The 26,623-nt window shown below is 43.3% G+C and overlaps 1 protein-coding gene across 5 annotated transcripts in view; it reads right to left on the bottom strand.

The window, feature by feature from the left end:
• Positions 1–701: 701 nt before the first annotated feature.
• Positions 702–26,623, bottom strand: part of ZDHHC3 (zinc finger DHHC-type palmitoyltransferase 3) — a 29,960-nt gene continuing 4,038 nt past the window's right edge. For 2 of the 5 annotated variants that reach the window (XM_032182229.1, XM_032182232.1), the window contains exons 2-7: positions 20,551–20,880; positions 17,762–17,886; positions 14,557–14,653; positions 12,574–12,655; positions 10,657–10,787; positions 702–3,327 (exon numbers count right to left, since the gene is read on the bottom strand). In XM_032182229.1, coding sequence (XP_032038120.1) covers positions 3,085–3,327; positions 10,657–10,787; positions 12,574–12,655; positions 14,557–14,653; positions 17,762–17,886; positions 20,551–20,856 — 984 coding nt within the window. In that variant the 5' untranslated portion in view covers positions 20,857–20,880 and the 3' untranslated portion in view covers positions 702–3,084. Of the gene's footprint in view, positions 3,328–7,712; positions 8,062–10,656; positions 10,788–12,573; positions 12,656–14,556; positions 14,654–17,761; positions 17,887–20,550; positions 20,881–21,786; positions 21,809–22,599; positions 22,759–26,623 lie in introns of those variants that run through there. The other 3 variants (XM_032182230.1, XM_032182231.1, XM_032182233.1) reach the window with 3 other exon arrangements.

The raw sequence follows: 26,623 nt of genomic DNA, 5'->3' as shown, positions 1-26,623 counted from the left end.
CTGTGAGAAAAGAGCAAATGGAGCCACGCAGTAGCAGAGGCTTATTATTTCTGCATCTTAAAAAGCAAATGCTTGAGCCTTAGGGCTGCACAGCAGGAAAAAGAAAGGGTAACGCTGCCAGGCTGCCCACGCAGGGTGGGTGCAGCAAAGGGGGTGCTGCCCGTGGGGAGAACGTGGCACAGGACCCGTTCATCCCCATCCCATCTTGCCACGAGATGAAATATGTTTTGCATTAAGACCTAATCTTTCCCCTGGGCCTCTCAGCTCTCTGCTTTGAAATTTCCTCATTTAGCCAAGTAAACAAGGCGGCTGTTGACTAGCAAGCAGCCGAAAACAAGCAGTGGGCAGCCCCCTACCTTGCACCCAAGGCAGTGCCCAGCTCCAAGGGCATGCCAGGATCCGACCCCATGGACAGGTACAACCCAGAACCCTAACATGAACCCCAGGAAAGAAGGGAGGAGGAAAAAGTTTAAAAATAATAACAATTAATAAACAACAACAACAAAAAAAGAGGCTTTGTTCATGCCCTTGGATTGCAAAGATCTGGGGAGCAACAGCAGCAACGCAGCCCCCAGTGTCCCCTGTGTCCCCCCCGAGTTCCTCCCAGGTACAGTGCGAGTGGGACCTGGAGCAGAGCATAGGGAAGGATGGCACACGTGGGTGGAAGTGTTAATTCTTTAATAATAAGTACACTTAGCCCCCAGAGGCATAAAACAGGAGTTACAATTACCAAAATACATACATTTCCAAGAGATGTAAGTGCTCAACTTGCATAGAAAAACCTGCTGTGGCAGACACCAGAGTAGAGGAAGGCTTCCCACAGCCACCACAGCCCTGTCCCACCACGGAGGAAATCCTCACCCCGGAGCAGCAGCAGGAGCCCCAGCCCAGGAAGGTGCCCTCACCATGGGGCCTTCACTGGGGGGAGCATCCTCAAGGGCCCCCGGAGCAGCCACCACACACAGGGCTGGAGGTGAAGGCACCACGGCACGGGGGGCAACAGGCACACAAAGGGAAGGGGAGGGGAACCAGGGCTTTGGTTTCAATTTCACGGAAATCACATTTGGTCTCGAGCTGGTGGGTGGGAATTAAGGTGTGAGATCTGTGGCAGAGCCAGCAATACAGGACGTTTCTCCATCTCCTGAAGGCTTCTGCCACTTCCCCAACGTTTGTCACGCTGTGTCAAGGCAGGGCAGGAGGTAGAGTGAGGATGTGAAGGAAATACTCTGGGTTCCTGATGCTAGAAGGTTTCCAGCTCCTGCCCCTTGGCTGGGATGAAAATGTGGGAGGGTGTAGGAGAAGGAGGGGGGCAGCCTCACCCCTCACTCCATGCTGCGTTCCAGTTTCAGTTATTAAAAAATAAGGAAAACAAAACAAAACAAGGAAATGCCAGCACCTGAGGAGCGATGCAGGAGGTGGGACACGATGGGGTGCACCAGCCTGGAGAGCAGAGGCTGAAACACGCTGCCTCAACCCGCATCCACCCAAAGCAACGAGAGCAGCACCCAAGGAGCATCACCCAGACATGGCACAAGGCACTTTTTCCCAAACTGAGGCCCTCAGCCCGCCCCAGCAGTCACACCACGGATGTAGCCATCAAATTACCTCCAAGTGCTTTGCTTTCAAAGCTGCTGGTGTCCAGCCACGACCTTGTTTCTCCTGCAGGACCACGCAGCACCATTCCCACCCCATGGGTAGGGCAGCAGGGGCAGAGAAGCTCAGAGGGAGCAGACAGAGGCTGAGCAGCAAGCCAAAATGAGGAAACATGAGCCAGTCTTAGTGCCCTCCTTAAACACCCCTATTTCTCCCTATAGGAAATCCCGTACAGATCTGTGTATGTCCCTTATGTCCCGTTAATGCTCTTGTTTGCAAATCTTTTTTTTCTCCTGGTTTTCACCCAAACTGTGCTCCTAACAGTCACCAGACTCTGGTGACTGTTAAAATAAAATAAAATCTTGCACAAATTCCACCTGGTATTGCTTCAATAAATAACAGAAACTTAACCCAAGTCTCCCACAATCCCTCCCCGCCTCCTTTATCTTTCTCTCTAGAGGAAGCAATTGTCTTTGTTCCACGTTATGGGGCGGGGGGCTCGAAGCCAAGTACAGCTTGTGGTGGAAACCCAGGAGCACGTCTCCCCAGTACCCTGCAAAATTCACTGCTAATTAAGATGAGGGAGATGACGTGAAGAAGAAAACAACACAACAACCAACAGAGTAATACTCTAAATATAAAGCTGCTGTAACTGGTGCCCGGAGTGTGCAGTTTGTGGTCCCCACATGCTCTTGCTGTGACCAGTGCCACCTGCAGCAGCATCCTCCTTGGGCGACACATGGTCCTCCTCTGTGCTCACACTGTCCACCAGGAGCTGGCTGCAAAATTAGCTTAAGGAGCCCCTGATTAGCAGCAAACACTGACAGGACAAGGTTAGAGGAAGGATTAAGAGGCAATGCTTGTTCCCAGCTACCTCTGGCTACCCAGAGAAGGAAGAAGAGGCGTAAGCAGAGCAAGCCCAGCAGCACGGTGGGGTGCAGATAGCTCCGTGAGTGCAGGAACAGCCCCAGTGTTCCCAAAACCCAGCACCCGACCTCTGCCAGGAGCCCAAACTCCGGCATCCTTCACAGTCCAGAGCTCGCATCCACAGGCTGAGCTCAAAAGGAGGTGTTTTTAGCAAAACCGTCAGAGCCGGGTAACACGGCCGTCACTCCACGCTTCTCGCGCAGCCTCCAAAGGGCTGGAAGGACACAAGGGCTCACAGACCCCCTGGGATGCACCTTCTGGGACCACACTGGCAGCTTTCCTTAAAGGCCACGTTAGAAGTGCTCAATACAGCAGGCGACATGGGTCAGGAGAGAGGAGCTTAATGAATCTCCCCGTTTATAAAGCTTTGGCTGGAGATCTGCACTGCTTCTGCTAGTGCCGGCCCTGGCTTCCCGATAAGTACTCCCAAATTATTTTCCACACCCAAAGTACATTAAAAACCAACCGACCAACCGAAAACCCACCCTACCTCTCTCCAGTGCGAGTAGCTATTAAAACAAAAGGACCTGAACCCGTCCCTGGACACCCCCGAGGACGCTTTGCTTATTCACGTAACACCTGGATGGCGACATCGCGAGCCAGGAACTGCTCGATTTCTTCTTGGGTCATGATCGCGGACGCGGGGGCTGCTGCCTCCACCCCTGCTGGTGGCTGGCTCTTGCAGTCCAGATTTGAGAAAGGACTGAGCCACGCCAAGGAGAAAGCACCGCCGAAGGCCGCCCTCATCCCTTCCCAGCCGCTGATCTTCTCCCAGGTGGGCTTCTGGTTTTTAAGACGCTCAATACCCTGCAAGAAGAGAAAAGTTTAGGGTTGCTTGACGTTCAAAGCAAGTATTTGGGCAACAACCACTGCACGGGGTGTTCACGGTTCAGGTAACAAGACAGACATCCTGATTTACTGATGGCTTCAGCCTTGTATTTAACAACAAATCCCTTAAACACAAACCAGTTCATGGAGAATCCGAATCCCGCTGAATTATTTGGGTATACGTTGGCGCTAGTTTTTATGGTGAAAAGATGGCTTCTAAAAACTACTCCTTTTTCATACTTGGATCTCTTCTCCCAATGCTTTTTGAATCCCTTCAGCAAGTAATGAGGTACAAAAGGCAGAATTTCATGTTGCTTTTTTTTTTCTTTCCCCCTCCAGGAGTTCAGATACAGGCAAAATAGCGCGGCTTTTTCCAGTCACCAGGAATTTACTACGTCCAAATCTAGGCTCAGCACTAGAAGCTGACATGACAACAAGCTTACCTTGCACCGATTAAGAGCGAATATTTAGGAACACAATTTCTATCTAGCAAACTGTCCCAGGCAAATCGCAGTGCAAGGCTGATACCCACTGGGACGCGAGGAAACCTACATCGACATCAAAGCAGGAACAGCAATTTGGTCATTCCCAAGGAGGCTTGGGCAGCCAGCTCCAACTCCTCCTCTCTTCAAGAACATCACTAGAGTACACGTTTTGTTGTTAAATGACCAGGTCCATCATATTTTGGTGCTGACACTTTATTTCTGGTAGTCTTCTCTATGTAAAACTAAGGAACTTGTAACACTTTTTTTTTTTTTAAGGCTACCCCAGGTGAAGCAGGGCACACGTTTGCACACCCATCTTCTCCATCACACAAGAGAGGAGCCAGCTTTACAGGTGAGCGTGGTATGATGCAGGTGACAACGTAGAAACTTTGCTCTTCAAGAAGCAAGGGTACTGGATCGAGGCTTTGAGAAATTCAAGGAAAAATGAGCATGTTGAGTTGAGTTAAAACCATTTACAGCAGCATTTTAGAACGGACAGATGAGAACCACACGTGCTCTAATTCTGCAGGTTGTCTCTAAGCACCCACAATTGTTTCAAAAACTTTTGCAGGGTTAAAAAAAAAAAAAAAAAAAAAGCAAACAAAAAAAAAAAACCCTACATGCAATATCCCAGCAGCACCATGACTGGGCTCACAGCAAGCCCTGTACATAACACGACATTTTAATAAAGCAGCAGCTCTGTTTTGCAGTAACATTGAGTGTGCAGGAGCAGGCCCAGGAGAAAAAGCGCCGTAAACAGCGAAATTAAATGCAAAGCTTTTGCAAACGTTGTTCGTGCCGCATTTTCCCTGCTGACTTTGGAGCGGGGAGGAAGACTCGATCACTGCTTAAGCAAAGGAATGACTTTGGTCCTCAGCTGCTACTTGGCGAGCCAGAGAGGACGCTAATGTGTTTGAAACAAACCACAGATGCAGTGTCTGCTGCGTGAGCTGCTGGAGAGAAGGAAAATGAGCAGCACGGGGCAGGAGGAGGAGCAGACAGCAGGTGCTCAAGCTCTTCCCCTGCAGCACAAACTTTAATCCTGCCTTCAGTCACACACGTGTAATCCAGTTCGATCCATGCTGCCGTCTAAATCGGGTTTAAGGATCTTTAAGGCTTCTTGGCAGCAGCTCCTCTCTTCCACCCCCCAAAAAAAAAAAAAAAAAAAAAAAAACATAATTCGCCCACTCTGGCTAGCATCTGCTAATCAAAGCGATAAGCAGGGTCAGCCCGAGGCTGCACTAATGCCAGCTTAGGGAGCAGGTAATCGGAGTGGCTAGGGGCATACTTTCTCTCTCCTTGCCCAACCTCATTAATCCCTTCAGGGCACGCATTCAAAATGAGCAAAACCTGTAAAAAATCATATCCTGTTCCCATCCTGGCTGCCTGCCCCACAGGCGGCAGGGCGTGAGGAAGGTTACGGGAAGGGAGGGAAAGATAAAGAAAGGTTTCCAGGATATCCAAGTTTGATTTGCGATGTGCAAGCAGAGATAGGGACTGGCGGGAAAAAAAATAATCGTAATCAGTAACTTGTTGTTTTACCTGCAACATTGTGTAATTTACCTTAAAAAAATAATCTGGAGTCACCAAAATTGTAACCAGGTTTTGGCTTTAAAAATAAAATTTAGAGGGGAAGGAAAGAATGCACAAGAGTTGAAGACCTGACCGCTTGCCAGCGGGAGCAGCAGTGTGCAGGACAGCTCGCACGTGTTAGAAGAAATGCTTTAGGCTCCTTTAATACACTTGTAACATCCAGAAGGAAAGGGCAAACAAAAAAAAGAAGAAAAACATGGCCATGATTTAGGAATTGCCAGTTTGGAAAAGAAACCGCCACAACCTACGCAGCATTGTTCTCGCAGGACATAGGATCAGTTAAGCAGCTTATTTGTACTCTGGGATTTCTCCAACTCCCAGCTTTGCCTGCTGTAATGAATGGGCAAAGTCACGTCTCCCGCAGAAGTGCTCTGCCTCTCATCGAGTCTGTCCTCCAGTTTCTCTTGGCCACGCTACAGCAGAACCAGCACCTGGAGTCAGGAAGTCCTGTCCGAGAAAATACAAGCCAGGAAGCCTGCCTTTCTCTTGTTGATACCGACCCCCAGTTTGTATCATTCAAATTGCATCAAATCTCACTGCCAAATCACACAGTGCAAGTAAAACAGAAGGCCCCCGGTCACTGGGATACACACAACAGGCACCAGAGGACATTTCTGCAAGCTGTGAGGATGCCTCACTGAAAATATCAATGTTGTAGCATACAACACTTTGCATTTGTTCGAAACAATGAGTAATTACATTTTTTCCACAACAACATCAATGCCAGAACACAACCAATCTTCCTGCAAAATACACAGTAAAGAAGGGTAAATATAACAAAACCAGAATGTTTCAACACAATTTTAAAGCAATGAACCACACCGTGAGCCGCATTAGTTTCTCACCTATCTAGGTGACTGAAGCCAAAAGTGAAAGTTCAGAAAGCCATTACAGATTCTCCCAAAGTTTAAAGCAAAGAAAGAAAATAAGAACAGCAAACTTTTTTTTTTTTTTTTGGAAAAGTTTTATTGCATTTGTTTTCCATATGGAAGCATTGACAGATTGAAAAGATGCAGCATTCACATTACTTCCAAAATGAGACATCCACTAAATTTCTCCATCCCTGATTTCCCTCCCTTCCCCCATGGCTTTGAAGCAGTCTAAACAGGTCATCTTTCAAAAATATGATTTTATTTAAACCAAGGAAAGAAAAGATTCCTTGGAATTCACGGACGCAGCCGATTTGCATTTCCTCCTTTGTTCGCAATACTCTGATGAGCCTATGGGAGTCCCGGTCCAAAAATATAATAAAATTCCTACCTGAACACAAGCTGCCCGTTGCAGTTACAAATGGCTTCGCTTTACCCGTTTCTGGAATGCCTTCTGTCCCTCCCACCTTCATCACCACACGGTTCATAACAGCAAGCATGCTCCTTGCCGTCAGCATTTCCCAATTTAAAGTACATACGCCGATGTGTGTGTAGTTGCACACATACACATGTATGCATAAACGTGAGAAAAAAGATTTACAAAGCTCTAAAACCAGGGCAGTGCTAAGAATATAGGCTCCATCGCCCTGGTATACCTACACATCGTGTCCATATTAGTCTTCATAGTAATCTGCCTCTGAGCATTCACATCAGTTTTTCACGTTAACACTGTTTTAGCAGGCATTGCTCTAACAACTCATTTACCAAGACAAACACACACAAACAAGATGCTCCTGCTACTCTAAACACTTGGAAATTAGATCTCTTTCTTTCTTTCCTGCAAATGTAAGGCATTTAAAGAAATCCAAACAATCTTCCTAATCTGCCACAGTTACCCTAAGACGGCAACAACTTCCTGTGCACGAGGGAGGGAAAAGACAAAATAATGCCAGAAAGATGGAACCAATTCCGAGGCTGGAAGGAAAAAGGGAGGGGAAAAAGTGGTCTTGGCAACATTTGTTTGAAATACTTCAACTGTGTGTGATCACCAGGTCAACTGGCTCTCTTGCTGTGTCGTGTTCTCGTCTCGCACCTTTTGATAAAGTGAAGTGTCTACTTCCCAGTTCAAGTTCACTTATGAAAGAGCGACGCGCTCCTTCAGGAAGTCCAAACGTGTCTGTGTAGGACTGTTGGCACTCGTATGTCTTCCACAGAGCTCATCACAGTCAGGAGACAGCATGAGAATCTATTCAGAAGAGGTGGGTCACAACAGAGAAAGAGGATCCCCTCCACATTAGTTATGCCATACAGAAAGCAGAGAGAAACAAAGGCCAGTAAAGTTAACAAGATTAAAGAAATGAGAAAAAAAAAAAAAAAAAAGAAATTAAAAATAGAAAAAGAAAAAGCAACAGCAGCAGTTTCAGCCAGAGATATAGAATTATCTAAAATTGTGGAATACAGGGCTTTTTTTTCTCTGCAATTATCAGCCATTCAATAGACATAAAAAAAAGTTCGTTTTGCTTTTTCTTTTAAACATTCATGGAAAATTTATAACAGTAGTGCTGTAATATGTTTCTATCTTAGTGGAAATGCTGGTCAGGAATTCCTCAGACCACATACTGGTACGGGTCTGCTTTTCCTTGGTCTGGTGTTGCGAATGGGCTAAGCCATGCTATAGAGAACGGATGGCCAAATACTGCTTTCATGTTCATCCATTTTGTTTTTTTAGCCCATCTTCTCTCTTCCTTTTTCAACTGTTCTATTCCCTGAAAACAGAAATATCACATTTTCAGTCAAACGCTCAGCTTTTGTACTTCTGGGTTTGTGGAAAGCTCTACTCTCAATTACCCCTTATCCAAAGGACGGAGTAAGAAAATAAAATTGCATTTATAGAGCCTCTCCCTTTCTTCTCATTGTTTTATACTTAAAAAAAAATATTTCTTGGAAATAAAATTGCTTTAATTTTGTTCAGGTCTGGAAATTTCATCAAACCTTTTAAGACTTGCCCTCCAATTGCCTCTGATGTCAATTAAAAACCCACCACATAAAACCAAATACAAAGCATGTGCTTTAATGGCTGAAAGCAATATGTGCTAACCAGATGGGAAAATTTTAGAGGAAACCATTATAAGCTTGCAGACAAAAAAAAACAACAAGATAATCTCTATAATGCTCCCAGATTCACCAAGCAAGTTCAGGAAGTGCCCATGGCTCAACGTGGCTGAGTCTATCTGGTGCCTCTTCACGTTTCATCAAAATCACTGCCAAAACATGCATGGGCTGACAGCAGGGAGAAAAGGTTAAATAAGATACCAATTTGAGAGAAACCATTGGCATTGTTTAGTAAAGGTTAGAGGGGAAACAAAAACAAGCCATCAAGCAATCAGCTGGAACATTCACTAGTCAGTCATTAAAAACAAAAAAAAAACAACAAATCTGTATCACATCTAAAACCCAGAAAGTGAGCTGGGTCTTCCAGGAAGGCCACGCCTGGCTGCCACACAAAATTAACCACTGCAGACCCCGGAGAGCATTACTCTTCCATGGGTAGCAGCAGCAGGCAGCTCACTGCGTTCTGTAACCTACGATCTTTTGCAAGGTAAGCTTCTCCTGACCTACATGGCTCTCCTGGGCTAAGGATTAGTGTATCTGTGTGTCTCAAATTACCAGCTCCGTGCGCTCTGCAGTAACAGCACAGCCAACTGCAGGAGCTGCACTGACCCTTGGTAATGTCACCTCCAGGGGTAACAGCAAAATCTGAGGGTTTTGGGTCCCCTCAGGCAGAAAGGAACCATCCCAGAGGGACAGCGTGCACAGGATGGGGAATGAGGTCTCCCAGTGGCAGGAAGAAGGTGAGAAGAGGCACAGCACAGCCCCGTCTTGCAAATGTGAAATAAAACACTGAGAGACCACACCAGGAAGAATTTCACCTGGAAAAACTCCTCCACTCGGAACAGATTGTTTGCCAGACACAGCTAGCTCTATGCTAGCAAAATCAACAGTGTGAAGTATTGCAGAGAGCACAGAAGTTTCCAAAGAGCAAAATCCTTACTGGTAACTATTCAGGGGGGAAAAAAAAACAAATAAAAAACACAACCAAATAGTGAGTGCCTATCTTTCATTTTTTGTTTGTGGCTTAAGTCCTCCAATACCTAAGAGTTTTCAGAATTTGAGGGGAAGGGAAAATAATTATTTGTGTGCCTGGCTATTGGAAGCAGCTTCTAAAAATTCCTGCCAGGTTTCAAAGCTGGAGAAATTCAGATGGTTTCACAGACAGCACTGCTAGTTTAAACACTTATTGATAAATGTAAGCTTGGCAGGATCTCATCGTTCCTTTATGACACTTTACTTCGTTCTGGGGGTCTCGCCAGCAGAAAGAATAGCTGCAGTCCTCCTCTGAACACAGAAGAGCCATGGTGTGACTATCAGCCTCTTGCAGAAGCCAGGCAGAAAAAACAAGCACTGTAAAAAAAGACTCAGGAGTGATGGGCTCTTACACTGTACAATGCCAGCCACAGCTCTCCAGTGGCAGCAAAAATACCTATTCTAGCTGCGACTGGCCACAGGCAAACAAGTGGAGGCTAGGGAAAACTAAATGAGGCAGGGGACTCTTGTCACTCTTTTAAAATCATCATTTCTCTTCAACCACTCATCAATTCCAGTCTCTTGGTCTGAGCTATCACGTATCTGAGCGTGCTTGGTGAACGCCAGCAGTATTCACGTGTGGGAATGTCACCAGGAGTCACCAGCTCCATCTTTACAGAAGCAGGCAAACGCAGTGATAGAGGAGGGACAGCAACGTTTCTGTGTCAGCTCTACAATGCTGTACTCAAATTGGGGTGACAGGGTGGTTTTGCAGCTGATTGTACCCACCACACTTCCAGGAATCTCTCCACCCCACCCCACCCCACCCTTTTTTATTCCTCCCCTGGCAAGGGTTTTTGAACTACTTAGCAAGCAGCTAAACTAGAACATTTTCTAGCACTTAAAGCTGCAAACAGTGACACCTGGGGACACACACCAAAATGTAAAAGGACACCAACCTGGCAGCGTTTCATGAAGGGAAAAACATTCTCAAACCCACATGAACAAGTACTCTGCACAGAGTAAACCCAGTTACCAATGCCTACCTTATCGGAGGTACTGTCAACACAAATCCCAGCCAACAGAAACACAGGTGTACACTACTTCTCACAGTGACTTGCAGATAGCACCACCTACCACTGTGCTCTTTGATTACATCAGTTTCTCCTCAGAGGGTACACATGAGCTCCCCGTGCAATGAGGTAAAACCCTGTAAAGCTTCTCCGTTTCTGCTAATGGTAAGAGAGAGGGTAAAGGGAAGTGCACGAGACACCCACCGTTTCGTCAGTGCAGATGGAGTGTACTTGGGTCCCAAACATAACTGAGGTGAAGATGAGAAATAGTAGAGCCTCAAAACACAAGAGGATGAGGAGAATCACCGTGGTTGGTGGAGAGAAGGAGCTGCATTCTGTGAAGACAAAACAATCGAGTTGGAAGGGGAGAGATCGGGTAACGTAGCAGCTGCAAAACACCTGCTATGCCACAAGCTTTCCATACTAAAATTGTCAAAATAAATTATATCATGACCACACTCAAAAAGGCGCAGAGGGAAGCTCACACATTGTTGAGGATATGCAACAATGACATCATCGCTCCTACAAGTTTAACAAAAAAGCAAAAACAAAACAACAAGAATAACAACATAAAAAACCCTGTGACACTTCAGGAATGCAACTTTCTTTTCCAGTTCGGTGTTTTCCCACACTCTCTCCAGGAGTTCACTCTACTCCTGTACTCTTTCACCTGCAGTTTCATCTTCCAGGATTTTTTGTAATAACAAAATCCCATTAGAAATCTCAAGCTAATTGTTGGGACACAAGGATGATTGTTTCAGCAGCACCAACATAAAAACAACATAGGTTTCCTTTTCTTACTTCTCTAAGTCATAACTTAAAAGCATATTCCTATCCAAGTTCTTATCTTTTCCTTACACTCTACCTATAGTACAACCTCATAACAAACTGAAGTGGGAGCTGAAAGAATCTGAAAAGGAGCCTATACCTGAGGAAAAGAAGAGTGGAAAAGGGAGAAAGATGTTATAGATCAAAAACCCTAGTGTTTTGTTGAATGTTGTGTTGGAACATTCCTAGTCTGCTCTGAAATCAAAGAGTAAGCATCACCAAAAAAAAAGTTTTTCCCATTGGAAGACGTTAAGCTTCAACAGATACTCAACAATCAAGAGCTAACACCGTCAGCATATATCCAAGGCAGCTGGAACAACAGATCCATCCACCTCTTGTATATGCTCTGCTCTGTCACCTAAACCTGGAATAGGTGGAAAAGTGCTTCCCTCACAGATACATGCTTGGAGAAAGGGTACAAAGGAAACTCTCTTTTGATGGGTCCTTCCACTATGGTCAAATCCAGACGTTCTCAGGGTCATTTGGCAGCTCTTGGCCAAAGTTTTGACCTGCACGACAGCCCTATCAAATTCACCTTGTATGTGTAAACGTGCCCATCCTCTGCAGTCCTATAAGCTAAAACCAGTCCTTATATTGAGCGACAAATGAAATTCGAAGAAAAACAAAGCTAATGCCCTTCCAAAAAAATCTGCAAGCAGCACACAAATCTGCACCGACATCCTTTGGCACCTGGCTCTTTGACTCAACATTATCTAGAGGATTTCCCATGACCACATTTTTTAAAAATATATCTCAAACACTTATGTGAAAATTTACTCACTGGCTGCTCCAGAATGAGGGCTGGTAGTTTATTTTGGTTGTTGTTGGTATTTTTTTTGTGGAAAGGAATTGTTTGTTCTTGTGAGGGTGGATTTTTGGAACCGAGTTAACATGTTTTCCTGGCAGTCTTGCAAGAATGATTCACTTTACCCTTTTAAAAAGAGCATACACATTCTTCTTATCTTGCTTTGGCATTCAGCACATCAGTGCTGCGTTCACGTAAACAGTAGCTTACTGCACATACTGCCTAGGAGTCTTTACATCTCAGCTTCTCCTCAGGCAGTATCAGCCTTAAATTGAAAGAGGCCTTTTCAGGACAGAGATCCGAGCAGGTCAGAAAGAATTATGAAGTTCCAGGATTGATAATTAAAAAAGCAAAGATCGCATAGCAGAGCCTTGGTAGCATTCTTCTAAAATCAGCACGAAGGAGGTTGCCTTACGTGCAAACTGCGTTATAAGGTCTTTTTCATAGGCTAGTGTGGTATTTTAATGAGATACTTTGTTAGTACTCACTTGTCCAGTCTTCTTCAAAGCAATACAAGAAGTGAAATCCCACCATAATCAGAGCATGCAGGGAGATCAGTGCTATATACATCTGAAAAACAAAGGATGTAATACAGGCATCAGGCAAAGCTCAAAGACCAAAACGTTAAATGTTCCAACCACTTCAGATAAAGTGGAGTGTTAAAGAGTTAAAATGACCCTAAAATAACAATTAAAAAAAGTCAACAGCCTCCACCCCCTTAAATCAAGCACCCTGCAGCTGGCAAATGCCAAGGCTACACAGAACTCATTCTGGCCCTACTAACAGCTCTGAGTGCACATGAAGGAGAATGTTTAATTCAAAGCCAGCTGGACACAAATCCCAGCCTCCTGCGCCTCAGTGTGGCCTCCACGCTGCCTACTGGCCTCGTCTCCACTGAGTACAGCACAACTTTCAGAGGTCAGCAACTCTGGCATGGAGGTATCGTGTTGTTGAAGCTTACGCCTGTGCTCTCAAGCCAGAGAGCACTGCAGTTTACCAGCGAAACAACAGCGAAGTTGTTTTAGCCACAATAAGCACATTATCTATTTCCCAGCATTAGCTAGAAAAAAAGAGTGTTTTTTTTTTTTTTTTTTTTTTAATTATTTATTTAAATAAGTGTTTTTCTCTGAGGCAGACACTGGCATGGAAAATTTCTGTCAAGCATTAACACTTCGTACTTAATCCATTTAAAAAAAAAATCCTATCACATTTTTGCAACAAAGTGCTTTAAAACTATTTGCAGTACTACACATACATTGTACAATTTTCCAAGACAGACTTAAAAAAAAGCTTTCCTGGACCTGCAGACTGACAACAGAGTCGTGGGATACTGGATGTGAGAGAGAGCTTGTTACAAGAAGCCCTGTGGAAGCAGAAAAAGGTGGCAGGAGAGCATTTTGTCTTTCCTTGGAAATTGAGGTGCTGCCACACTTTCACCTCCCCAAGTCTTAAAGTGAAGAAAATCAAAACCAAAAGAATAAACAAAAACAAAATTTGGTTTCTTTCTCAGCTACATTAATTGTTTAACACAGCCCACTTGAAAGCAACGTCAGTTTCAACAGAAACAGCAAACCTTTTGATGGGATTAAAACATCCAGCTCGTTCCTCACAGTGAAACAAATCCTTGCTCAGGGGAAAGAATTCATTTTGTTCTGTAATCCACACCCCAACAAACCACAGTATAGAAAATAAGTTTTTCTACGATGAGTTTAAGAGCAAGGCTTTCATTTAACTGAAAATTTCTCCCTTTCTACTTGGTAATTTGTGAACATTCTTCCTCGAGCCTACAGATTTCTCTAAAGATTTATTAATAAAACAGGGCATCACTGAAACTCAGCCTCGCCACGTTCACACTACTCCCACGGGATATTTGCAGTTTGCTTTGATGAACAGACTTCAACCCTTCCATAAATATGTAGTATTAAAGTCTGCACTCCTGCTTTCTTACTCATTAAGCCACACTTATAGTACAAAAAGTCAAACACCTCCTTGGTTTTTAAATACGGAAATAAACTGCTCGCAAGCAGAAATTGGATAATCCTTTCCTACTCCTTGCTTAAGATGCGACACCAGCTGTTATTATATGATCCCACACAGTACTCAAACAGGTACAACATTTAGGTACCCTACATATGGATTAGGACCCTACCAGACACCGTGCAGTGTGAAAGGATGGCCCATGCCACAAAGGGCTCAACATCACGACAAACTGCTTGAATTATGGAGCAGCATGCCAGTCAACTGACAACACAAACCTCACGAAACCCTGGCAAACGCTTCCTGTTCTGCCTTCTCCCGGTCGCTGAACTGTGTGTGTTCCCTAATTAGTAAAGTACAAGCCTGCAGAAGTTCCCTGTACAGCTCTTCTGGAACAGGAAAGGAAAGAAAGCCACCTTTTGGAGCTGCTTTGACATGCGGCATTTCGTTGCTGCACATTGGACAACCTCTACCACCACTTGTGAAATACTTACTGTAAACAGTACAAAGTACTTCTGGTTATTCTCTCCTACACAGTTATTGACCCACGGGCAGTGATGGTCCATTTTCCGAATACACCTCTTGCAAACACTGAAAGAACAGAGATCCTTATTTATAGCACAGCTCATTCCAGGAACACAAGATTTCACGCACATTTTACGAACACGCAGAAATGAAAGGAAAGGATCAGAAGTGAGATTTGAACCTCAATATATTTACTAGTCAGCACATTAATATTTCTGGTTTGTTCACTCGACTATGTCTGGTCAAAATCAACCATACCATACCAAATGACCACTGCAAAAAGTTAATGCCAAGACACATTATTAGTCGTTCTGCCAAAATATGGTTAGACTTGGGCAGATGGAAGAAATCTGTATTTTAGTCTAGTTTTAACCTCGTCGGCCTCTGAAAATTCCCACAGATTAAAATCTAACCCCAAAAAAACACACAACGCATAGATATGGAAAGCAGTAATGAATAAAGATATTTTCCAGAATTGCTAATAACAGATTCAGGTTTATTTGCTATCTCTGGCTTGTAGCAGGAACTTGTGAAAAACAAAACGAACACAAATATTACAAAGGGCTCCTGGCATCCAGAAAAGCCACACACTGGCACAAACCAGCCGTGGCAGTCAGTCAGGAAGACAGCACCACAATATACATTCAAGGTAAAAATCAGATGTTGAAGTACTTCATGAAACCACACTAATAAAAAAATCAAAATTCAAATTCTTGCCAGCGTGCACACTGTGGCTTGAAGTCAAATAATTAAAAGACTATTACTTTCTCTGAACATCATTCTCCTGGTTAGTCAGTAACTGCTTCAACTCACGTAATAAAAGAAGTCTTTTTCTCTGCTGCTCCCTCATATGACAGGAGCCAAAAGGCAGTCTCCTGATACCACATTGCACAAACAAGCACAGAAATCAAATATGAAAAAAAAAAAAAAAAACAAAAAACCACGAAGCCCCAAAGCAAACAAACAATAGGCCCAGAAAGGAAACAGCAATAGCAAGCCCAGAACAATTCTGGCACTTCTAAAACAGAAAAGAATTAAGGGCTGTGCTAATTTTTCCATTTTTCTCCTTAGAATTAGAAATAGTTGAACCTGAATAGAAACAATAAACAACACCCACAAACTGCAGAGAGCCTCAAATAAGAACATAAGCATGTTGTTATGAGCGTGTATGAATAAATAATGAAAAACCTCTCTCTCGGAGCAGCCTTGTGCTCGCCTGCGTTGCAGGAGGAGTAAATCCCCGAGGATACTTGCCAGGCCTGAACAACAAACGAGTCCTGATGATAAAGGGAAGGCTGGCCAGGCAGGAGCAGCATCTCACCAGGGGGCCAGGCCAAGGGCTGCTTCTCCTCGGGCAGGCACAGGTACTTGGCTACCTGCTGGCCCCAGACGCGTTGGACAACAACGAAAAGCCTCGTTTTGTTAGAATAAGCATCCTGAAGTGATTTTTGACATACACGGGAACTGAAATCAGCTGGTGTTGTAAAAACAAAGCGTTCTGCCTGATACAGGACAAGTATCAATTATTTGTTCTGGAAAATAAATAAATACAAAAGGGAAAAAAGCAGGGGGAGAGAGGGAGGCAGGTGGTGTAAAGCAGGACGATGCCTCCCTGTAGTCTAATTTAGTCTGCATTTTTCTGCGCATGCATGCACGCTTCCCTGGGGCTCTGCAGCAGGCTGGGTACCAATGCAATCCCTCCGGTTGCTCCTAGGCCCTAGCTCCCCTGAGGGCCAGCCTGAAGCAGCCAAACCAAGGAGCTCCATGAAGCTAACGAAGGCTGAGAGGAGGCTTCCAAATGCTGGAAGGAGCTTCAAGGTCTCTCAAGCAATACCTCCTGCTGATGCACCTGCACGACCTTGGCGTGTGAAAGTCTCCCCTACCCCACAGAAAATGTTTGACTGGAGATTCTCAGCAGCATCAGACCAGCTCAGTGGATCAGTTTCCCAAATCTTAGCATCTGTAAAATTAACTTAAAGCATACAAAAAAAGGTCTGTGGAGACGAGGTTTTGTGTTCAGCCAGTCTTTTTTTTTTTTTTTTTTTTCATTTGCCCATGCTGTGAGTCATCAGCAAGACAGCATTTTAGATGTGAAGTTTCATTCATAATTGAAGAACTGTCAGAGGGGATTTTACAGTAGCATTAATAAGTGATAGGCACGATCACGTTGCTCCTACTGAATAACCAGCTCCCGATTCGGATTAAAATAAAAAGCCAATAACAACAAATCTGCAAACTAAAGCTCTGAGAAGAGATGTGAAAAACACAAACAGCTCGGCACCATGTACTCCCCTCCACACAAGATCCTTGCCTCAATCAGCAGTAACCACATGTAAACCTCTTGCAGTATGCGTTGGTTTTTGGGTAGATAACGAAGGGATACCAGTGCAAACTCTTTAACTACTTACTGGAAAGCAAGTTTGCTTGTTTTAAGAGCAGAAAAGTGGAGGAAGTAGTTTTTTTTGTTTGTTTGTTTGTTTTGTTTTTTGCTTACTGCCTTTAGCACTAAGAAGCTCACTACCAGTTACTCTCTTCAGAGAAGTTTATCCTACCAGAAAAAGAAAGGACATGACAGACCAGTAGCCATACTGATCTATCACAAAGCACAAAACAAAGTCACAGAACTCAAAGAAAACGAGGAAAAAGGAACTCTTGAAATAAATAAATAAATATATATATATACACACACACACACTTTCCCAAACTTTAATTTTAACTTAAATACCAATTCTAAATAGAAATAGAAATTACAATTATGCAAAAGGGTCTGTTTAAAAAAAAAATAAAAAAGACGCAGACCTTACAAAGACATTACATTTTATGGCTTTCTCTGCATTTTGACATTTAAAGTCTCTTTTAAAGCCTTTTTTTACATGATAGCCAGAATTAAGAACACTTACAGAGTGTCAATCACAGGTCTGAAGCCAAGGCAGTGTTTCTCACTTTGCAAGAGGTGGCCCTAGCCTGCTGTACATGAAAAATTCCCAGAAAAGGCCTGAGATTTTTTTCAGAGAAGCTTAACATGTGTCTGGCACTAGCAGCAGCAGAATTTGGATATCAATCTTTCAATTTAACCACTCAGGTCTCACACTCCAATAATAATTCAGGCATGCTATATAATACTTGAGGTCCAGCAGTACTTGATCAAAGAGCAAATCTCAGACCAGACTTTACCTGCAGTGATGTGCTCTGTCAGGTTTGATGCTACAACATTTTGGGCACTTGTAAACCACCTGTCCTGGCTTTAGCTGTAAACTCTCAATAAACTCCTTTGTTGCATTACCTTTGGGTACAGCACCCTGCGGAAAAAGAAAACAAAGCAGAAGATCAACCTGTGGACACTACGAGTGCTCAGAACAGTAGAAATGACTTAAAATTATGGAAGGGGGGGAAAGAGATAAAAACTTCCCTAATATCAGCAGAGTTTTCAGAAGAGCAAGAAAAAGAAATTAAAACAAGGTCCTAATGTATGGAACCAAATACTTAAACATCACTTTTAAAAAAAATAAATTAAAAAAACATAAGCAGCTCCAGTAAATCCTCACCTAAGGAATCAACCTTCTGTAATCCCATAGTAGCCTTAAAATATGAAAGAATCCTTATCCCTCTCTTCACATCTATCAACGGATTTATCATCCCAGTGTTTCATATCACAAACTGGAGACATCAGATGCTTTAATTCCAGTAGATGCTGCTACTTCTGAAGTATCATTGCGTACATTAACAGCTGCTGATAGACATCTCATGTATTAATAGCTACGCTTCCATCGTGTATTTGTTATTCAAAGCAGGGATTAACTTTCAAACAGAGCACACTTTCGAAGAATCCTCCCCCCAAATAAGACTTGATAAAACATTATTTGTGCAAATGCCACATTAAAATCAATATCTTTAAACGGGTGACATATAATTGCTGCAGAAGCCTGAACTTTCAAAAGTTTCCAAAAGGTTCAAGAGTTTCCACAGCCTTACTATGGCCATAAAATTTGCACAAAAGCAAAACATATCACAAAATGTGCTGTATCAAGTCATTGCTGGTACACTGACACAATGCATCTCTGTAGATCTAGGATTTTATACTGAAATAAACACAGGGATTTAACATTTTAACAGACTTCTGACAGAACAGTCTCTTTTTAACACACCTGTACAACATCTCAACAGCAATAAACAGGAATAATGGATATTACTAAGAGAACTGCACATTAAATCAGTATTGTAAAGTTCTCTTGAGCAGTCTTTGTATTTTTCCACTTAAACCTCTCAACAGACTGGCAAACTTAAATATTGCTGTGACCAGTTTCTACAAAACGCTACCATTAATGTCCTCTTTTTAGTGCACAGCAAAACTCAAAATCCTAGGTATGCTTTTAGCAAGAACACACAGGAAGCAGTTCCTGAAAAGCACGATGCATGCTAACAGTTCTGAAGAATCCAGGTTTTAATTAATTTATGATAAGAATTTCTATTTGTTTGCCTCAGCAGCGTTCTCTGCTCAATTCTGCTCCTGGATGTGCCCCTGCTTCTCCATTTCCTAGCAGCCTCCTCCACCCCAGACTTGCACCGTCTGCCCTGTGGATGCCCTCCATCCCCTCTCTTCACGTTCCCTGTTCCATTTTGTCTAGCTGATTTCTTCGTTAAAATCTCTACAAAGAACAAACCAAAATCCCACTGGCTCTCTCCATCCACACGCAAAAATCCCACCACACGCTGCTAATTAACATATATTTTCCAGATTTCTCTGCAGAGAGATTGTATCTGTTTCTCTGACACCACGCTTGCCCAGGCTGCTTTAGACTATAGCTGTTGTTTCGAGAGTTTCTGCTTAACTCTGCAAAACAACTCCAGAGACCTGAAGATCCTCAGGCATTAAAGTCACACAACATACAATAATTAGCAACAACGAGAACCCTGAGGACATAAACTATATCCTAAATTGCTCCAGTCCTGTGATTGTCAGCCCAATGACCTGAAGCTTCAGTGCCTCAATTACTGCTCAAAGTTGTGTCCAGCAGCAGTAGCATGCAACAAGTCAGCCTTTGCTTTACCATAAGCTTCCAAGCTATCCCAAATCAAGTCATTTTTGCAGTGCTGTGGCTTCTGGGAGAGCTGAAAATTCGGAAATAAAGCTTACACTCAAGTTTTAACGGCACCTAGCATGGTTTCAAGTGGGAAATTAACATTTGAAATGAGTATTTTGTGTATCAGACACCCACTGCCATTCCTAACAGTAACAAGAAGAATCAGGAGGAAGTGGTCAAGAGGAGTCTAAGCTTGTATTTCCTTGCGATGACTAGTGGGGAAGGGGCTTTGAACTGAATCTCCTGTCCAGAGGTTGATAAGCAAAATAAATACAAGCCATTCAGAATAAGCATCATGGCATTAAACTGTATCTCTAATAAGGCAGTGTACTACAGACACATACAAGGGGCTGTTCAAATTTTTATTCTCCCTGCCTGCCCACGAACTTTCAGCTCTTAGCATGCTCACATAATATTTGTTTTAGCGTGGTCCAATAAACTCCACTAAATCACCAGCATGAGAGGTGGCAGCGTGGCTTTTCAAAATACCACCACCCCTACTCCCCTCTGCTGGAGCAACACTTGACAAGGCAGACAACCAAAACCAGCTTTTCCTGCTTTGCTGTTTGTCAAGACCCAACAAGCCACAAACATGAGATCTGGCATCGGTGAGAAAGCAGTGTCATAGAGAAACGCTCTCCTCCTCAGCGTGAGGAGAGGAGCTGCTCACACGAGGGGAAATCTAAAGCTGGGTCCTCGACTTTGTGCCTGACTTGAGTGGGCTGAGGAATTAGCACAGCACATCAGCAGCCTCACTCGGCAGGCTGACACGCACGAGTTATTTAAACCTGCCGCTCACTCAGCAAACGAGTTACCCAGCAGCTCTCAGATAAGAGAAACACTGCCTTTTTCTCTCCGAGACACACAGAGGGCTGTACTTACTGGATCTGTCAGCATAGCTCGAAAATGGGAAGCCAAAGCGAGGAAAGCCAAGGTGTTGAACAGCGTGCCATTGATGACACTATAAACGTAATCTCTCGATGGAACCAGCATGACGAGGAGGACTACGAAGTCGGCGTAGAACACCAGCATCCAGGTGACGACAGCACATGCAATCCCACAGCCATCTCGAATAAACCACATTGTTCCCAGGGAAGCGCGGCTAGGAGGTGGAACGCACTTTTCTGGCTGTAGGTATTCAGGTTTCCTTTCAATATCTCTGAAGCGGTGGACTGGAGTAAGCATCATAGGCTATTATGTCCATACTTGCATCTGAAAGAGAACCAGAAACGGCGTTCAGTGCTTTGCAAGGCACGCAGCGATCTTCGCAGGGATCATCTGAGAAATTCCAAATTGCTGAAAGCGAGTTGAAAAAAGAAAAAAAAAAAAAGACAAATAAATCCAACAAGAAATAATGGATTTGGAAACCAGACTCTCGCGCTTATCAGAACACTTCTTACCCAGAAGACTCTCTAAGTGCTTTTAAGACTTGCTTAATTACACATTAAATCCACCAGCGTGCCACCTCCACTCCCACAGAGGAAAGGCAACAAGTATTTTAATGAAGAGCACGGCGAGCAGGTGGGTGCTGACAGAGCAGCCACAGCTGGGGCTGAAGCAAGAACCGGCCACTGCCATGGGGAGAAAGAGCAAAGACCTGGCACAGCTGGCAGGGTCCCCTGCTGCTGGATCGGACCTGAGGAAGGGAAAGGAGCCTCGGGGTTCAAACTGCACAAACATATCACTGAGGAGTTACAGTGGCAGGAACTAGTGAAGCAGCAGCCCTATGCTCTTCTCTCCTTTGGCTTTTTTTTGTCCTTCTTAAACCTTCTGCTCTGCCATCCTTCCCCTGCCAGCCTTGCTCCATCCCTCTATGGCATTTGTTTTGCCTCCCCGTTAACGTGGGCACTAACACGACACACCTGCAGCATCGCCGTGTCCTCTCCATCTCTGCAGGCACCTTACCTACCCAGAGGGCAAGGTCCATCATGGAAGCAGAAACCGTACTGCTCCAAGCACGCACAGCCCTTGCTGTAGTTTCAGCCTAACTCCCACTGAACTGAAGCATTTGAGGGAAAAAAAAAAAAAAAAAAAAAAAAAAAGGTGCTCATACGACTCTGGCAAGGGATCAGTCGGCCCGCACTGGGAGCTTACACCACTCCAAATGCCAGCACACACCTGGGACGCTACGCCTTGAAAGTGGCTCTTCACACACCCAGCGACTTCTTCCAAAAGACACTTCTTAAAAAAAAAAATATTTGCTCAATGCTCTGAACGCTCAGAAACGCCGCGGTCTCTGCACCAGGACCCACCTTCTACAAAAATGGACACAATGATTTTGGTACCAAACACACTGAACCACATATACCCGAACAGCCACCTCCTATTTTGACATGTAAGCGTTATTCTCATCTCTTTTCAAAAAACAGTGCATTTTTTTCCATTTTAACTCAGAGAAAGAGAGACAATGTTCACAGTTAGTTACGTTTTCTGCCAAAAAAGTTCACACTGAAGCTATTTTTGTGTTCGACTGTTCAAGAGAAATGAATGCTGTTGCCTAGACAAAATGGATAAATTTTACAGGAAACATAGTGAGAAAATCACAATTGCATCCAGGACCTTAAACTTCTCTCAAAACATTTATGGCTAAATTCTCTCGAGTACAGGGGAAAGGCTCTACTTCACGTACCACCAACCTACAAGGAGATGTAGGTTGCCCCTACCTGAACAGCAGCAAGGATGATAGCTGGCTTTGTAGCTCTTGTTTCAAGACAGGGAGTCTCGCACAGCCAGAAGTTAAAGCTATTAATGAGCAGGATGAGTAATTAAACTCCAGCACAAAAAGTGATGAGGTTGTGTGTCTCAGTGCAAGTGGCAGAGAGGTGACTGGATACTTAATAGGAGCAGCTATTGCCACAGAGAGAGGCAAAACTCAGGAGTGCAGTTTCTAGCACGCAGCAGATGAACCAGGAGGGTTAGGAAAGCACACACCTGACCAGCAGGTGATAACCACAGTGTTTTCTTCCTGGCATAACCGGTATAAATAAGCTAGGAGAAACAGGTATTTTCTTCTATTTCCGCTTTTAACATTTAGTAGGCTGCCAAGTGAAATAATTCAGGATGTTTTATGGGTCTGAAAAAAAAGTCACACGGATTAATGTTAGAGCATACCAACTTTGTATTTGTATCTACATCACACAACAGAAAAATCAAGATAAAAACATGCACGTGCGTCTCGTTTACTTTGCCAAGAAAAAAAAATCTCATTCACAAACCTCACATATCAAGTTGTAATTATTTGGCATTTCAACCACAGCTATAATTTAGCCTCATGACACCTGATACTTAGGGAGAGAAGCCGTATAATTTTCAGAAGCAGTGATTACCCATACAGTCTGCTGGCCTAAATTCAGTTAAACCTACACCTACTAGCAAATACATGCCTTTTCCCCAGATTTCCACTATTTGTGTACGAATGCATGTATTTCTACATTTAGAAAATACTTTATAAGTCTATAAAGGCTCAACCACCCCCAAACGTACCTGTTTAACCTTCAATGTGTTATTTAATCATCTTGTTAAAACTGTTATGCTGCTGTGCAGCTCAAAATAAATCTGATAAAAGGCTCATGCCTGACAATTACGTTTTAATTGATAGTAACATCGCATTGCATTAGAAAGGAAAAATAGTGATTTAGATGTTCAGTTTTCAAACTAAAGTTTTAGACTTGATGCATCAGGTGGGACAGTCCTGAACAAAGACTTCAGGATTTTCTGCCTAGACCCTGTGAGGCTTTTTATTCCCCCTGAGTTTTTATTTTCCAAAGCAAAGGAGTGAAACAGCCACAAGAAAAGCAAACTCCAATCTAACAGAGGAATTAGTCTGACAAGTCACATTAAGGTCGGTGTTAGTAGAGACCGACTGAAAGCTAGACAAGTGCATACTGATCAAAATTGCGGGTTTAGCCCCTTCAGCAGCCAAACAAAAATTCAGACCTCTTGCTAGTGCAGGAAGTGGCTTCACTCCAATGAGATTTCTCTCAGAAATATTACTGAGCTAAAGGAAAATAAAAACCTATTGCTGTGAAACTGCCCAAGGAGAACCTGGGAGGACCCCTGAGGCACCTCGGTCTGCAGCTGGGGCCCAGCTCCTGCGGAGCAGTACGGGAGCGCGGGCAAGGCCTCAGTGCATGCTGAGGCCTGGAGGACAGATGTGTTATTTAATGCTCTTGGTTATTTAATACTGGCTTTAGAGTCATCATCAGGCGACAAAATGAAAAATCAGTGATTGCTACATAAACACCATTCATTATTTGATAAACATGTTCCCGTTTCAGCATACAGTATCTTAGAGTCAAGCCACAGGAGCACAGCGCCTCAGCTTCTCTTTTATATAGCCTGGCTAACTTTTTAAATTCCTTGTTTTTACATACATAAGGTTGTGGCAGGGGTAGCAGCTTGCCCTGATGAGTCTGCCCTCAAATCACCCCACACACAGACTGAATTTACAACCCCCAGCTGCAGCACGTCAGCCGCTCCTGCTCCGGAGCAAATGCTATGTACACGGGGAAGGCGAAAAACTTAATCACAGTGTCAGGCTAGAGGAGAGACCAGCAGGTAAGCGTGAGGTGTAATGACAGCAAACACATCCATTTAGCTTAAGGACATGTCAGAGCAAAAACCTTTTCTTGTTTTTTTAATCCGTGAGGCATTTAGCATTACAGGAATAATCAAAGGCATAAGTAATGTAGACATTAGAAATGTAAACAAAATAAATTAAAACTCACTTCCTGCCAAATGAATGCTTACAATATGCTATTACACCTTTTATAAATTAAGTAACTGTCTTTTGACCTAAGTCATGCCTAAAATCTATTTTTAATGGCCTGCAACTGCTGAATGACGTGTTAAGAATGAACTAATGTATGATGTGGGCCTTCACCCGATGGCTTTCTGAAGGCTACCTGACGTCCTGATCTTATAAAAAGTACACAAAAATGACACCATCATCGTCACCCTGCTGATTTTCATGTAGTTACTCACGCTGGAAAAGCCAAGCACCTCCGTATGATCTGTAAAACTGCAGTATTCCTACGTAGACATTGCAACCATTTCCTCCATTAGAACTCCATTAACATCCAACTTTGGGAAGAGGTTTTGTTTTGTCAGAATAATTAAGTGAATTTCAAGTTCTGCCTTTTTAATTAAAATAATCTTGAACAAGAGATAGACAGATAAGGGGAAGACCCTGTGAGGGGTTCAGTTTGAAGGGATTTCAGCTTTTTGAAGGCGGGTCAGTTCAGGTCTTTTATTCACTTTATAGAGATACTTGGAACAGTTTCTGCAACACACAGAGCCAGGGCTCACTGACAGCACTCTGAGAGCTGATACACAATTCTGAAGTTAACTTTTTATCATCATCAAAAGGAAGCAGACATATATTACCGGTCACATTATATTCATGACACTGCTAAACTAGGTGATCTAGATACACTGGACATCCCCTTATACAAAACCAAAATTAAAACCTATATATATATTTACTTAAATATATATAAACTGTGAGACATCATTTTGAAGCTTATTTCAGTTTTCTGTACATAAAGCCGCACAGATTAAAACATTACATATTTAATCTTTCTTTGCAACAGAAGTGGAAGTATGCTTTCTAACTAACAGGGTATTTACCTGTGCTTCTCCTGCCACGCTTTCACGTAGCCCGGGTCTAACAACAAGCCTGTCAAAACTTGCCAAAGCAAGTTGTAGCAGGAATAATAAGGAAATACCAATATTCTGTCTATTCTTTCCTAATGGTTTCTGCAAGACCTGAAAGGCTTTATCTGATCAACGGGAGTGGAATGAGAATGCTGAGAATTTCTGGCAGTCTCCTGCTGATTCATCCAGATATCCATCGGCCTGGCAGCTTTCAGCCTCTGGTATACAAAACCCTGAAGGATCAATGGGACTTTTCTAACAGGTCTGTGAATGGCAACTGGAAAAAGCAGGCTTACATTTGTTATAGAAAGCTGTACTTCCACTGGACTATTTTAACTGTAGTTTAAAAAAGAAGTGAAAAAAAAAAAGATTAAAAACTCTTTCTCTCTGGTTAAAATGGCAAAAGCATTAGGGAAGAAGCAGGCACTAGGATCTTAACACCACACTGCCAAGACACCTGAGCACTGGGATCGAAATGTCACAGTGCAATCAGTTCTGCTAGCCCTACTCCAGCCACCCCAGGAGCAGGGTAACAGGATTGTGCCTGCTGCAGAAAAGTTTTAATTTTTCTTCTGGAAGTTCAGGCACATTGAGAGGTACAGTTTCAGCCTAGGCACTACATTAGCACCTACCCTTGCACTCACAAACATCTCAGATTCACCTGAAACCTCTGGCTATTCAACTTGTGTGATTTCAACACAGTTTCAGTTCTCATACTGAAGAAAAATGGCCTAAAGAGATCAGAACATCCATTATAATGAAATCACTAAAAATAATCTTAAAACGTGACAAGATTTTTTTTTTTTAAAAAAAGTATTTTTTGAGGCTAAATGCATAGACTTGCATTACCTGTCTTAGGAAGAGGGAAGGAGAGCACACAAAACCACACAGTACTCCAGGTACAACGTTTTTCTACACATGAATGGAGTGACTGGCTGTATTACAAAACTGCATTATAGACAGTTTAGAAAAATTGTTTACAATGTTCTTTCACTATTTTCAAGAAGAATCTAGTTATTATTATTATGATGATGATGAAGGGTCCACGCATTACCAATAGCTTAGCAAAAATGGATCACTAAAAACACAATTAAAAAGGTGAGGGATGTTTTGTTTTTATTTGAAGTATCTTATTAGAGGGAAGATTTAATTGAAGGTGTGTATTCCTGAAGAATATGTATGAATGGGAATATGAATATGTAGAGGGAACTTTTCCCTAAGGAGAGCAGGGGGAGTGGAAATTACCTCAAAGACATCTGTCAGATCTAGAAACTCCATCCTCAGGGCTGATACTGACAGG

Source organism: Aythya fuligula, chromosome 2 (genome assembly GCF_009819795.1).
Source record: "Aythya fuligula isolate bAytFul2 chromosome 2, bAytFul2.pri, whole genome shotgun sequence".
In the NCBI taxonomy this organism is placed as follows: Eukaryota; Metazoa; Chordata; class Aves; order Anseriformes; family Anatidae; genus Aythya; species Aythya fuligula.
The sequence above is the reverse complement of the archived record's forward strand: the minus strand, read 5'-3'. Positions and strand labels throughout refer to the sequence as shown.